The sequence below is a fragment of the Octopus sinensis genome, linkage group LG25 (genome assembly GCF_006345805.1).
Source record: "Octopus sinensis linkage group LG25, ASM634580v1, whole genome shotgun sequence".
Classification (NCBI taxonomy): Eukaryota; Metazoa; Mollusca; class Cephalopoda; order Octopoda; family Octopodidae; genus Octopus; species Octopus sinensis.
In genome coordinates, this window is record NC_043021.1 from 3,809,620 (window position 1) to 3,824,619 (window position 15,000).

The 15,000-nt window shown below is 39.5% G+C and overlaps 1 protein-coding gene across 1 annotated transcript in view; it reads left to right on the forward strand.

Moving 5' to 3' along the window:
* Nucleotides 1-15,000, forward strand: part of LOC115224489 (EF-hand calcium-binding domain-containing protein 5-like) — a 95,327-nt gene that overhangs the window by 76,299 nt on the left and 4,028 nt on the right. Inside the window, exons 16-21 of the mRNA XM_036513384.1 lie at nt 207-370; nt 2,983-3,067; nt 5,208-5,342; nt 7,542-7,795; nt 8,776-9,032; nt 13,251-13,486. Coding sequence (XP_036369277.1) covers nt 207-370; nt 2,983-3,067; nt 5,208-5,342; nt 7,542-7,795; nt 8,776-9,032; nt 13,251-13,486 — 1,131 coding nt within the window. The remainder of the gene's footprint in view (nt 1-206; nt 371-2,982; nt 3,068-5,207; nt 5,343-7,541; nt 7,796-8,775; nt 9,033-13,250; nt 13,487-15,000) is intronic.

The following is a 15,000-nucleotide window of genomic DNA, read 5'->3' on the forward strand; positions in this document are numbered from 1 at the left end:
GCCGTATTATCGACATTTTCAACAATCTAAGTATGTCATGAGGTTTCCAGACATGAGTTCTACTCACGTGTCATATGTTTTCCACATATGTAGTATATATATATATATATATATATATATAGAGAGAGAGAGAGAGGGGTGGGTGAGAAAACGTATATGAGATCCCATGTTACTAACACTCTTAGTTGTTTAATTTGCTGTTGAAGGATGCTGAAGTCCATGGCACTGGTAAGGCAGTCAGTTCTTATATTGCATTATTGACTTGTGAAGAACCTTCTGGGGAGACGTTCTTGAAATATGTTGCAACATCTGCAGACCAAGCTGAATATCTTGAGAATAAAATTCTTCGGCGGGATATGACGTGCGTCAGGTAATAACTGTGAATTTTTGTTATTCAGTTCTTTGCTGCTCTGTGATATGAATTCTCTACTGCTTAACCCTTCTAATACCAATTCTTGGATTCTTTGATCAAAACTAATATTTGATTATTAACCCTTTTGTTACTAACCTGGCCAAAACCGGCTCTGGCTCTGTGGTGAAATGTCTTGTTTTCATAAGTTTTGAATTAAAATCTTCCACCAAGCCTTAGTCACAATTTATGTTCCTAACACTAGCTGAATGATAACTAAGTTATTTTACTAAATTCTTTGTTATATTTAAAATAATTGAAAGAAACACAGAGCATCTCAAAATAAATACAGTAACAAAAGGGTTAAAGTCTTCTGTCATAATTTTATGTGAGAAATTTTTGTGAATTTTTTCCCAATTTCTAAAACTTAGTTTAAAGTAGGAATAAAGTGCAAAGGTTCTATGACCAAATACTTCCATTAAAACAATTTTTTTCAAGAAGTGCAGGCTTAACTGTGTGGTAAGAAACTTACTTCCCATTCACATGGTTCTGGGTTCAGTTCCATCGCATGGCACTTTAGGAAAGTATCTTCTATTATAGCCTGTGAGTGAATTTGGTTGATGGAAACTGAAAGAAGCCAGTCATATACGTGTGTGTGTGTGTGTATGTGTACTTATTACACACATGTGAGTGAGAACACTTTGAGATATTTTTGGTATCTAACATCTGTCAGATACTGCGAGCGCTGCTTCTCATTGGTCAATCCATGGTGATGACCCGAGGTGACAGCGCTGCTTCTGATTGGTCAATCCATGGTGATGACCCGAAGTCACGGTGACAGCACTACTTTTGTCATTCAGAAGTTACAACTAAATGTGAAGAATTTAGTTATTGGGTTAATAAAATATGGTCGTTTATTCGTGTGTAATAAATAAAATACCAAACTCATTCCCTATGGATACCGTATTTATTACAACGAGTGGCTTGTAAACGTATCTAACGAGCGAAAGCGAGTTAGATACGTTTACAAGCCACGAGTTGTAATAAATACGGTATCCATAGGGAACTCGTTTGGTATTCTCTATTTATAATATTAAGTATGTTTTAAAAAGTATGGGCTATTTACTGAGTGCTCATGGAGAGCCAATACAAAAAAATCCAGGGTAGAGAAGATTGAAAAGGCAAATCCTAGGCAGTCAAACGGATTTTGGAATGCATAAATGGAAACATCCAATCAAAGTGCTTGAATTTTATATATATATATACATATATAATATATATATATATATATAAATATATATATATATATATATATATATATATATATATATATAGAGAGAGAGAGAGAGAGAGAGAGAGAGAGAGAGAGAGAGGTGGGTGAGAAAACACCGTAACTTAGAAGTTCAGCTAAAGAAACTGATAGAATAATTACTAATGTTAAGAAATTAGTCCCGGGGTCAATTTCTTTGACTAAAAAAAAAACCTCCTTTAAGACAGTGTTCCAGCATGGCCACAGTCAAATGACCGAAACAAACAAAAGAATAACGTTAAAATGTCTGCCACATCAACCGTGACCCGTTTGCTGGTGTGGTTCCACTGCAGTGAAGTTGAGTTTTTGTATGTTTTTGAATGATTAAAATGTATCCTCGATGCTGTGATGTAGGGATTCTCGACCCTTTTTTTTTATCTATGGATCCCTTTGATTACAATTTTATTCGGGTGGACGCCGCCTTCCCCCAATCACTCGATGTTTAAAAACTAGTTTTAGAGAAACTTCTTTCGAAATTCCCATTCTTTCTGTTGTTCACACATTAACTTGCCCAGGATGAAAGAAACCAATACATACATCTAAAGCAAAAAGCATTTTCAAAGGCCTTTAAGATACAAGAGGGGGGGGGGATTCCGAATTTACTATTTTGTTGTGTGGACCCCCGAAAATCGTATATGGGCCTTCAGGGGTTAGGTTATATGGACCCCCGGCTGAGAACCGGTACTGTTTTGGTTTTAAGAAATAACTAGCGGTGTAAGGGAGACAATTCTCAAGAAACTCTTACAACCATTGCATCTTTTGAATGCTAAGACTCGTTAAACTTTACTGTCACGTGGGGAATACTCTTTTACTTCGTTTCAGTCATTTTGAATGTGGCCATGCTGGAGCATCGCCTTTAGTCGAACAAATCGACTCCAGGACTTATTCTTTGTAAGCCCAGTACTTATTCTATCAGTCTCTTTTGCCGAACCGCTAATTGACGGGGACGTAAACACACCAGCATCGGTTGTCAAGCAATGCTAGGGGGACAAACACAGACACACAAACATATATATATATACATATATACGACGGGCTTCTTTCAGTTTCCGTCTACCAAATCCACTCACAAGGCATTGGTCGGCCCAGGGCTATAGCAGAAGACACTTGCCCAAGATGCCACGCAGTGGGACTGAACCTGGAACCATGTGGTTGGTAAGCAAGCTACTTACCACACAGCCACTCCTGCGCCTGAATGTGACTTTCTTTTAGTTTTTTTTTTTGTTTTACTTGTTTCAGTCATTGGACAGTGACCATGCTGCCAACTTACTGCCTTACTTTGTCTACCAATATTACTTACTTTCTTTGTTGTTCTTCCTTTCAGCTTCATGTGTATTGATAGAGGTGTGCCAGTACACGTACCCAAAGTAAAAAGTCATGGTAAGGTTTTCTTCTGGAATACTGACGAGGTAATTATGTAAGAATTTTTTTTGTAATTTCCTCCATTTGGTTTATCTAGTCTTTTAAGGTACACACACACACACATATAGAAAATGTGATGTCATCGTATAAAATTTTTACAATAGTTGATTTATGGAAAAGATTATGTCAAATTTTTGAAATGCAAATATGTGAATGGAAATTAAGTTTAATTTGTAGCCAAAATAGTACTGAATCTTTTGATACCCCTACATGTCAAAATCTATAACTCAGTTTTGGAAAGCATAAAGAATATATAATATATAAGATAGGATCTCACATAACAATACAGACGTAAGACCTGGTAGAAATAGCAGCCAAATCTCCCTCAAAACACCCTGCTGTCTTAATCCGACAATTCTGCCTATTATGTAGTTTGAATGAGAGACTGTAACTAAAGATTAAGATTATTAACTCCACAGAGAGGTGAAAGAAGAACATAGCGATGGTTTTGGCTGACTGTCATCCTGTACTCCCCTTGTTGCTAGTGAAATGGCATGTGCCGGCTGTCTGAGCAACTGGTTGTTTTAATGGCAGAACAAACAGGGCATAAAGATTACAAAAATAGCGATTCTCACTTTGAAACTAGTGATTTAGAAAATCTTTTCAGATTATGGAATGCCCTGCTCTCTCATGTATCCATGTTTAAAATTTCAGCATGATCGGATGAACAATACTCGAGTTATAAGCACACAAACAGACAAAACAGATTTTATATATTAAGATTTCGGGATAGTCATTTCTTTTATTTTGCCAAATAAACACACGCACAATACATTCGTTTTTCACTCATTTATTACATTTCTTATTTTATATCCATTGTCTGGAAATGTTTCATCACACACCTGTGACCTCTTCAGCAAATCTGTTCTTGTGTATCCTTCTGCTCCACTTAATGAATTCTGTCCTACTGTGATGTGTATCCTTATCTGTGCATACGATTGCATCTGTGTGTGTGTTTGTGCATACACATGTCTGTGTTTCACTTGTGTGCTTATGTGCGTATACATTGGCTTGTCCACTACACTATATATATCCGTGCCTTTTATATTAAGACATGCACCCAACACCAGAGCTGAAGACACCTCCGAAAGGGAGGGGCCCCACCACGTCAAAACGATAGAGGAGTAGGGGGCCAAAACCGGACATGGTTCCTCCTGATGATGTCTTGAGCTAACTGGATCCTATAAAGGAGCTGTTGTGGTAGCAGACCACGAAACACGGTTGTAATTCCCCTTGTTATTGTTGTCGTCATTGTTCTTAGTGGTACTCTTACCCTTCCCTAACCTACATTTTCTCTTCTGTTGCTGCCGCTGCTGTTCTTGACCCTTACTCTTGATATTGTTTTGATATTCATGTTGTTATTGTCATTGTTGTTGTCATCATTGTTGTTCATGTTGTTGTGAAGTTACTCTGTGTATTTTGTCTGTATATGGGTTTGGTTACTATGTTTGTATCCATGTCCTTTACAGTTTTAGTTTTTGTTTATTTATCTCTATTTCTTATATTTATCACAGGTGTGTGCATATCTGTCTTTTGTGTGTGTATTACACTGTTTGTACCTGTCTTTTTTTTCTCCTTTCTGCCTTTAGTCACCGTGTTGTGTGGTGGTGGTGGTGGGGTGTTATTGTTCCATTCATGTTTTCTGTTGAGGCTCAGTCTGTTTATTACTATGTGTATGGCCTCTGTAATCTGTCAAAGTGTTGTGTCAGTTCTATGCATTGATAATACCTTAATCTCTCTGTTATTAACCAAGCCTCTATATTCTGCTTGAGCACTGACGAGTTAATATTTATGTTCCTGTAACTTGGCCATTTGGCAAAGGAGACCAATAGAATAAGTACTAGGCTTACAAAGAATAAGTCCCGGGGTTGAATTGTTTTACTAAAACCCTTTAGGGCAGTGCTCCAGCATGGCCGGAGTCAAATGACTGAAACGAGTAAAAGAATAAAAGGACTACATATAATGTAGACCTGCATATATTACTGTTGAAACCACAATGGAATGGTCTTGGTTGGAGCATCTCTGATAAAAGTTCTCTTCTTTTTCAGGGTTGAACTGGGACGTTATGTATTAACAACAATGAAAGAAACAGTTTTAATGTCTGTGTTCCTGTTTTGTTATTTCTAGAAAAATAATGGCTCGCTCTTACTGATACCAGTGAAAAACAAGAAGCATAAGGTGTTTGGACTGTTGGGCATTGATACATTACACTGTCCCTGTGAGACGGCTGTGTTTGTTAACCACGAAATCAAATACTACCAGGTCAGTCAGTTGTCACTTTTGTTTATTACCAAAGTATCGTTTGGTAGAGTTATTAGTGTTGCACAAAAAAAATTTGAAGCATTTAGTTATGACCCTTTACATTCTGGAGGCACATGGCTTAGTGGTGAAGGTGTTGGACTCATGATTGTAAGATTATGGTTTCGATTCCTGGACTGGGTAATACATTGTGTTCTTGAGTAAAACACTTCATTTCACTTTGCTCCCGTCTACTCAGCTGGCAAAAATGAGTAATCCTACGATGGGCTGGCATCCTGTCCAGGTGAGGAATATATACGCCATGGAAACTGGGGAACTGGCTCTATATATTTATATATATATGTTTCTTTATTACCCACATGGGGCTAAACACAGAGGAGACAAACAAGGACAGACAAACGGATTAAGTCGATAACATCGACCCCAGTGCGTAACTGGCACTTAATTTATCGACCCCGAAAGGATGAAAGGTAAAGTCGACCTCGGCGGAATTTGAACTCAGAACATAAAGACGGACGAAATACGGCTATGCATTTCGCCCGGCGTACTAACGATTCTGCCAGCTCGCCGCCTTATTTATATATACATAGTATGTGTGTGTGTGGTTGTGTACATGTGTGTATGTATGTGTGTGTGTGTGTGTGTTTCCTTGTCTTGACATCACGTATACAATGTAATAAAGCATCAACATCATACACGCTTGAGTCATTCATTTCTTTACGAACATGTCTGACCATGTTTGGAAATAGTTGAAGGTTGTTGATAGGAAATGCATCCAGCCACAGAAAATCTGCCTCAATTCTTTCTGAGCCATAGAATCATGAAAAAGTGAATGCTAAACGCTGACTGTAATATTAGCTTCAAATTTTGGCACAAGGCCAGGGAATTTGGGTTAAGTGGGTAAGTCTATTACATCAACTCTAGTGTTCAATTGGTACTTCAAAACTTCCATGCTTTCCGAGATTCGCCAATGCTACACCTGATTTTCTCCCCTCCATACACACACAAGCATGTATCTGATTCATACATTATTTGCTTTCCAGACATTTTTACATTACTGCATACACTTTATACGCACTTTCTGACAAGTTGTGGTGCACCTGAGCACTGTATACAATAATTTCATCATTATTATTATATTTTTTTTTTTTTTTTTACTTATTTTATTGACCCTGAGAACTGCAGCAGAATTTGAACTCTGATTGTAAAGTTGGAAGTAATGCCACTCAGCATTTTGTCTGACCCAGTAACAATCCTGCCAACTCATCACCTTCATACTGACTATATTATAAACTTGGCGAGCTGGCAGAAACGTTAGCGCGCTGGGCGAAATGCTTAGCGGTATTTCGTCTGTCGTTACGTTCTGAGTTCAAATTCCACCAAGGCCAACTTTGCCTTTCATCCTTTCGGGGTCGATAAATTAAGTAAACAGTTATGCACTGAGGTTGATGTAATTGACTTAATACCTATGTCTGTCCTTGTTTGTCCCCTCTGTGTTTAGCCCCTTGTGGGTAATAAAGAAATAGGTATTTCGTCTGTCGTTACGTTGTGAGTTCAAATACCGCCGAGGTCGACTTTGCCTTTCATCCTTTCGGGGTCGATAAATTAAGTAAACAGTTACGCACTGGGGTTGATGTAATCGACTTAATACCTATGTCTGTCCTTGTTTGTTCCCTCTGTGTTTAGCCCCTTGTGGGTAATAAAGAAATAGGTATTTCGTCTGTCGTTACGTTGTGAGTTCAAATACCGCCGAGGTCGACTTTGCCTTTCATCCTTTCGGGGTCGATAAATTAAGTAAACAGTTACGCACTGGGGTTGATGTAATCGACTTAATACCTATGTCTGTCCTTGTTTGTTCCCTCTGTGTTTAGCCCCTTGTGGGTAATAAAGAAATAGGTATTTTGTCTGTCGTTATGTTCTGAGTTCAAATTCCACCGAGGCCAACTTTGCCTTTCATCCTTTCGGGGTCGATAAATAAAGTACCAGTTACCCACTGGGGTCGATATAATCGACTCAATCCCTTCGTCTGTCCTTGTTTGTCCCCTCTATGTTTAGCCCCTTCTGGGCAGTAAAGAAATATATATTATAAACTTATTGACACTTTTCTGAAATATCATTTACATTTCTCTTTATTGGCCAACAGACCTTAATGTTTCCATTTTTGATATTTCTTTTACTTCACAACATCAACATCTTCTCAAGGGCATTGCAAGAGCTTTCAGCATCGCCTATCACTGCACTAAAATGCGTCAATGGATGCTCACGGTCCTAGAGAGCGGAATCCGATGGATGCAACGTTATTGCTTTTATATTGGTGAAGTTACTACATACATTGTAGAACCAGTCTTTAAAAGGAAAGACCTAAATCTAAAACCAATTATGTCCATTAATTCTGATGGAGTTACTACTGTGTTTAACAATCCTAATATCCTTCGAAGAAAGGCAAGCTTATTTAAGTGAGTATAATGTTATATTATATATGTTTATCATTTTTTCTAGTGAGGATGTAGTCAATTTTGGCTGGTGTGTCTGCCAGAACGGTAGGTGACTAGGGGACTGGTAGGTTTCCTGAAGTTAGTATTGCAAACCATAAGATCATTTGCTGAGCTACAGGAACAAAAACACAGGCATAAAACATACATACACACACACACAAACAATGGGCTTCTTTCAGTTTCCATCTGTCAAATCCTCTCACAAGACTTAGGTTGGCCCAAAGCTGTAGTAGATGACACTTGCCCAAGATGTCACTCAGCAGGACTGAACCCGGAACTATGTGATTGGGAATTAAACTTCTTACCATACACTTCCACCAGTGCCTATAAGCCACACCTGCACCTATACGCCACAGCTGCCCCTATAAGTCATGCCGGGTCCTATAAGCCATGCTGCTCCTGCACCTATAAGCTACACCTGCACATATAAGCTATGCCTACACCTATAAGTCACACCTGTGCCTATAAGCCACACCTGCGCCTATACGCCACACCTGCATCTATACACCACAGCTGCCCCTATAAGCCATGCTGCACCTGCACCTATAAGCCACACCCACACATATAAGCTATGCCTACACCTATAAGCCACACCTTCACCTATACGCCACACCTGCATCTATACACCACACCTGCATCTATACGGCACAGCTGCCCCTATAAGTCATGCTGCTCCTGTACATATTAGCCAAAGTTGCCTATAAGCCACATCTGCGCCTATACACCACAGCTGCCCCTATAAGTCATGCCGGGTCCTATAAGCCATGCTGATCCTGCACATATAAGCTATGCCTACACCTATTAGCCAAAGTTGACTATAAGCCATACCTGTGCCTATAAGCCATGCCTGTGCCTATAAGCCATGCCCATGCCTGTAAGCTGTGCCTATACAGAACTGTTTGTTTATTTATATATTGCCCAGCATCTTGTTTGCTTTGCAGGGACTATTTGTTCCATTGCATGGATTGCTCTATGACTGTAACTGCCACCTCTTACGACGAACACCACATAGCTTACCCTATCCGTGGTGTTGATGGTAAGGTGTACTTAATTATGGATATTATTGCAAAGAGGCTGATCAATCGTTTACCAAACTACCAACTCAATGAACTTCTGAGGATTCTTAGACTGCTCCAAACAGCTTATAAGGAGATCTGGAATGAGCTGTGGGATAGCGAACAGCCCATCACATTTCTTGGTAAGTTCCATCCATTTCTGGTTAATCGCTTCATCTTAGACCCCTTTCAGTTATGACTGGAGATGGGATTACACCTAGAAAGTTTCTCTCTGAGTCACAAGTCCGGGCAAGGGTGTTTATGGAAGACCAGCAGCCCTCCATGCATACCAGCTTCCCCTCAGTATGCCACTGGTATTATCCAAGAGCTGGCAGAAACAAGGGGCTAAACACAGAGGGGACAAACAAGGACAGACACACGGATTAAGTGCGTAACTGGCACTTAATTTATCGACCCCGAAAGGATGAAAGGTAAAGTCGAAATGCGTAGCAGTATTTCGTCTGCCGTTACGTTCTGAGTTCAAATTCCGCTGAGGTCGACTTTGCCTTTCATCCTTTCGGGGTCGATAAATTAAGTACCAGTTACGCACTGGGGTCGATATAATCGACTTAATCCGTTTGTCCCCTCTGTGTTTAGGCCCTTGTGGGTAGTAAAGAAATAGGTATTATTCAAGAGAAAGGCAAAGGGGCCAATACAGCTTGGCACCAGTGACATCACAACTGATTTCTACAACTGAGTGAGCTGGAGCAGTGTAAAATAGTTTTCTTGCTTTTAATTAAGACTAATTCTAATCAGATTTATGTATCATTGGATTTAAGATAATGCAACACATGCTTTAAAAAGAAAAAAAAAACTTTCACTATGATGACAAGTTGTTGTTGAGAGAGACATTCAGGGAGAGAGAGAAAGAGAGAGACAGAGAGAGACATTCAGTGAGAGAGGGAGAGGTGGGTGTGTATATATGAAAGAATTAACTCTAGCTTTCACATTACTCTGTCAAACGTAATGTTTATTTATTTACATTGTTTTCAACTAATCCTTTATAATAATAATAATAATAATGAAATTATTGTATACAGTGCTCAGGCGCACCACAACTTGTCAGAAAGTGCATATAAAGTACATGCAGTAATGTACAAATGTCTGGGAAGCGAACAATGTATGAGTCAGATACATGCTTGTGTGTGTATGGAGGGGAGAAAATCAGGTGTAGTGTTGGCGAATCTCAGAAAGCATGGAAGTGTTGAAGGATGCAGTGCTCCGACAACTAACAACTGATGCCAGCAGTTCCATGCTTCAGCAACTCTCAGCGTGAAAAAATGTTTCCTGAAGTCATGGGAGCTGTGCTGTTTTCTGACTTTGTAAATATGTCCACGGGTGTTAGATGGGTGGAGTTTGAAAAGGTGCTCAGAGTTATTGTTTGTACGATCGTTGATAATTTTATGGGTGTCTGCCAAGTCAGCTGCCAGACGTCGGAGTTTCAATGTGTCCATGCCCAGGAAGTAAGGCGTTCAGGATATGGCAAATGCCTGATGGAGGGTATTCTTTTGGTTGCACGTTGCTGAACAGCTTCCAGACGATTGATATCCTGGGCAAGATAGGGGTTCCAGACCTGTGATGCAAATTCCAAGTGAGGTCTTTATCATGTTGCAGTGTTGAGATTTCAATGATGTGATTGTATATTTTCAAAATGGCATTGCAGGGTAGTTGCAAGAGGCAGGATCTGGCCAGTTTGAACTTAGAATGGAGAGAAATGGCTGGATTAAATGCCAAAGGGTTAAAATTTCTTTCAAGAAAAAAAAAATACAGGTGGTGTTGTTGTTGAGAGAGGAATACAGTGAGAGAGAGAGAGAGAGTGTGTGGAAAGATAGATAGATAGATAGATAGATAGATAGATAGACCAATTGTTATCACCATAGTAATTAACAAGATTTTCTCCATATAGCAATTAAAAGAAGGTAGGTACATGCATGAATAACAAATATTTTTATTGGCAGTATAACAATAGGTAAAGACCTAGTTTGTTTTAATCAATAGCTTCTAGGTCAGCATTGATCAACCAGATATAGGATTTATAGCTCTCCAGCCTTGACCATCCCATCCCACTTTTTCTTACATAGATGATGTATTATTAAATGAGTGGAGGCGCAATGGCCCAGTGGTTAGGGCAGCGGACTCGCGGTCATAGAATCGCGGTTTCGATTCCCAGACCGGGCGTTGTGAGTGTTTATTGAGCGAAAACACCTAAAAGCTCCACGAGGCTCCGGCAGGGATGGTGGTGATCCCTGCTGTACTCTTTCACCACAACTTTCTCTCACTCTTAATTCCTGTTTCTGTTGTACTTGTATTTCAAGGCGCCGGCCTTGTCACTCTCTGTGTCATGCTGAATATCCCCGAGAACTACGTTAAGGGTACACGTGTCTGTGGAGTGCTCAGCCAATTACACGTTAATTTCACGAGCAGGATGTTCCGTTGATTCGGATCAACCGGAACCCACATCGTCGTAACCGACGGAGTGCTTCCACCATTATTAAATGAACATAGATGATGTACATTATTAAAACTAAAACAGTAATGTTAAATTACTCTTTCAGTGTTAAAGCTTAAACATTGTGTGTAGGTTTTCACAGACTGTTAGCATCATCATTTAATGTCCATTTTCCATACTGGCATGGTTGGACAGTTTGGCCAGAGGTGGTAAGGTCAGGAGCCACACCAGACTCCATTGTGTTCTGGCATAGTTTCTATGGCTGGATGCCCCGTCTAATACCAACCACTCTACAGAGTGTACTGGGTGCTTTTTATGTGGCCCCTGCACCAGTGCTTTTAATATGGCACCAGCAATGGTATCGATTCTACTGTGTTGGACAGGTGATGATTTGAAATTTTTCCTGACAACCAGGGTTCCCTACACCAGATGTAGGGGCTGCTTTGTTGGCTCAATCAGGGGTTGTAATAAACAAAGGTTAATCTAATTAACTATCCCTGTTTCTCTAGAAGTATGTGGCTTTTGTGTCAATATAAGAAATAAAATTTCAGGTTTTTTGGATAAAGTTTTCAGAAATAACTTAAAGGGTTTACCATTAATTCTATGAAATATTTCTGGGTCCCACTAGTTATAATTATTAAGGCAGTGAGCTGGCAGAATTTTTAAAATGCTGGGCAAAATGCTTAGCAGGATTTCATCTGCCTTTACGTTCTGAGTTCAAATACATATCAGTCACACTTTAACCCTTTAGTATTTAAACTGGCCATATCTTCACTTAGCGGTTCGGCAAAAGAGACCGATAGAATAAGTACTGGGCTTACAAAGAATAAGTCCCAGGGTCGATTTGCTCGACTAAAGGTGGTGCTCCAGCATGGCCGCAGTCAAATGACTGAAACAAGTAAAAGAATAAAAGAATAGAAGAAAGAATATCTGGCCAAAATATTTAATCTGTTTTCTGTTCAAACTGACCAGATCCAGGCCCTCACACCTACCCTACAATGTTATTCTACATTAAATAATTACACCATCAAGATCTTGAAGATACGAGATAATGCATGATTAATTCAAATCAATGGGAATCAATAAGCATTATGTTTGATAGAATAATCTGAACACTAAAGGGTTAATCACAATGGCTGCATCGTTTATACATAGTGGATGAGTAACAGTTAAGCATTGCTTGACCGTTACTCATCCACTACATTTGCATGTTGTTAGGGCAACCAATATCTAGATTCACAATATGTAGATAAGGCGGCAAGCTGGCAGAATCGTTAGCACACCAGGCGAAATGCGTAGCCGTATTTCGTCTGCTGTTACGTTCTGAGTTCAAATTCCGCCGAGGTCGACTTTGCCTTTCATCCTTTCGGGGTCGATAAATTAAGTACCAGTTACGCATTGAGGTCGATATAATCGACTTAATCCGTTTGTCTGTCCTTGTTTGTCCTCTCTGTGCTTAGCCCCTTCTGGGTAGTAAAGAAATAGGTATTTCGTCTGCTGTTACGTTCTGAGTTCAAATTCCGCCGAGGTCGACTTTGCCTTTCATCCTTTCGGGGTCGATTAAATAAGTACCAGTTACGCACTGGGGTCGATATAATCGACTTAATCCGTTTGTCTGTCCTTGTTTGTCCTCTCTCTGCTTAGCCCCTTGTGGGTAGTAAAGAAATAGGTATTTCGTCTGCCGCTACGTTCTGAGTTCAAATTCCGCCGAGGTCGACTTTGCCTTTCATCCTTTCGGGGTCGATTAAATAAGTACCAGTTACGCACTGGGGTCGATGTAATCGACTTAATCCATTTGTCTGTCCTTGTTTGTCCCCTCTGCGTTTAGCCCCTTGTGGGTAGTAAAAAAAAAAAAAAATCTAGATTCACTCTTATACTCCAGTCCTTTTTCTTGTCTTTTCCTTCCTCTCAGCTGCTGAAAAAAAGAAGGATGATGAAGCCCTGCGAATTGCGGTCATGTTCGATCGTCTTCTGTTGATTGATCTCAGACAAAATATAATCAGCACGGAGGAGAGTGTCTATGATGAGCTTTGCAATTATGGTCGTCCACCAGAAACCTTCTACTGCACCCTGAAAGCTGTCATCAGTATTTTCTATCCACAATATGCCATAATGGAAGATTATAAAGATTGGATTTTGTTGAAAGGGGTCAGTTTAAAAAAATATTTTTCCCTTTTTTTCTTTTCTGCAGTGAGTGTCAAAGAAAAATACCAGTAATTTTAGTTCCGTTTACTCACATTCTGATTTTTAATTTTTTTTTTTCTGCAGTGAGTGTCAAAGGAAAATGTGGAGGCGCAATGGCCCAGTGGTTAGGGCAGCGGACTCGTGATCGTAGGATCGCGGTTTCGATTCACAGACCGGGCGTTGTGAGTGTTTATTGAGCGAAAACACCTAAAGCTCCACGAGTCTCCGGCAGGGGATGGTGGTGATCCCTGCTGTACTCTTTCACCACAACTTTCTCTCACTCTTACTTCCTGTTTCTGTTGTACCTGTATTTCAAAGGGCCGGCCTTGTCACTCTCTGTGTCACGCTGAATATCCCCGAGAACTACGTTAAGGGTACACGTGTCTGTGGAGTGCTCAGCCACTTACACGTTAATTTCACGAGCAGGCTGTTCCGTTGATTCTGATCAACCGGAACCCTCATCGTCGTAACCGACGGAGTGCTTCCATCCAAAGAAAAATACCAGTAATTTTAGTTCCGTTTTTCTCACATTCTGATTTTTAACTTTTTTTGTTACAAATAGGTGCAGGCGTGGCTGTGTGGTAGGAAGCTTTTTTCTCAACCACATGGTTCCGGGTTCAGTCCACTTTGCTGCACCTTGGCCAAGTGCTGTCAATTATAGCCTTAGACCAACCAAAGCCTTGTAAGTGGAGTCGGTTGAGTGAAGCTGAAAGAAACCGGTCAAGTGTATAAATATATATAGAGGGGTAAAAAGAATATGGAAGGATCAGTTAATTAGGATTTTATTCAACATATTATCCCCACACTTATTGCAGTGGTCTTTCAGCTTTTCTAAGCCCTGTAAAAGAATTCAGATAGTTGGGCCTCTTACCAGGCCTTTTGAGTTGCCCTTAAAATCTGGAACTTTTCAGTACCCTATCCTTAGAAAAAAGAATTCTCATTAGTATTATTATTATTATACATGTACACACACACACACATACATATATATATATATATATATATATACATACACACACACATATATACATACACGCATATATACACATATATACATACATACATACACATATATACTTACATATATACATACATACACACACACACGCACATATATATATACATACATATACACATATATACATATATATACATATACACATATATACATATATATACATATACATATATATACATATATATATATATATATATACATACTAGCAGTATCGCCCGGCGTTGCTCGGGTTTGTTTCGACCCGCTGGAATTGTAATTTTGAAAAGTAAAAATTTTGTGAACATTTTTCTGGTCGAAATACACCGAAAAGTGGCGACACAGCAGTGAAAAAATCGTAAAAAATAGGGATTTTCATAGAAAAAAGCATCTTTTTGATGTAAATAATTTTTGGTGTTAACATGGTCCGATTTGAATTTTATGTTCTACGGAAGGAAGAGCAACCCTTCTACCATACTCTCAA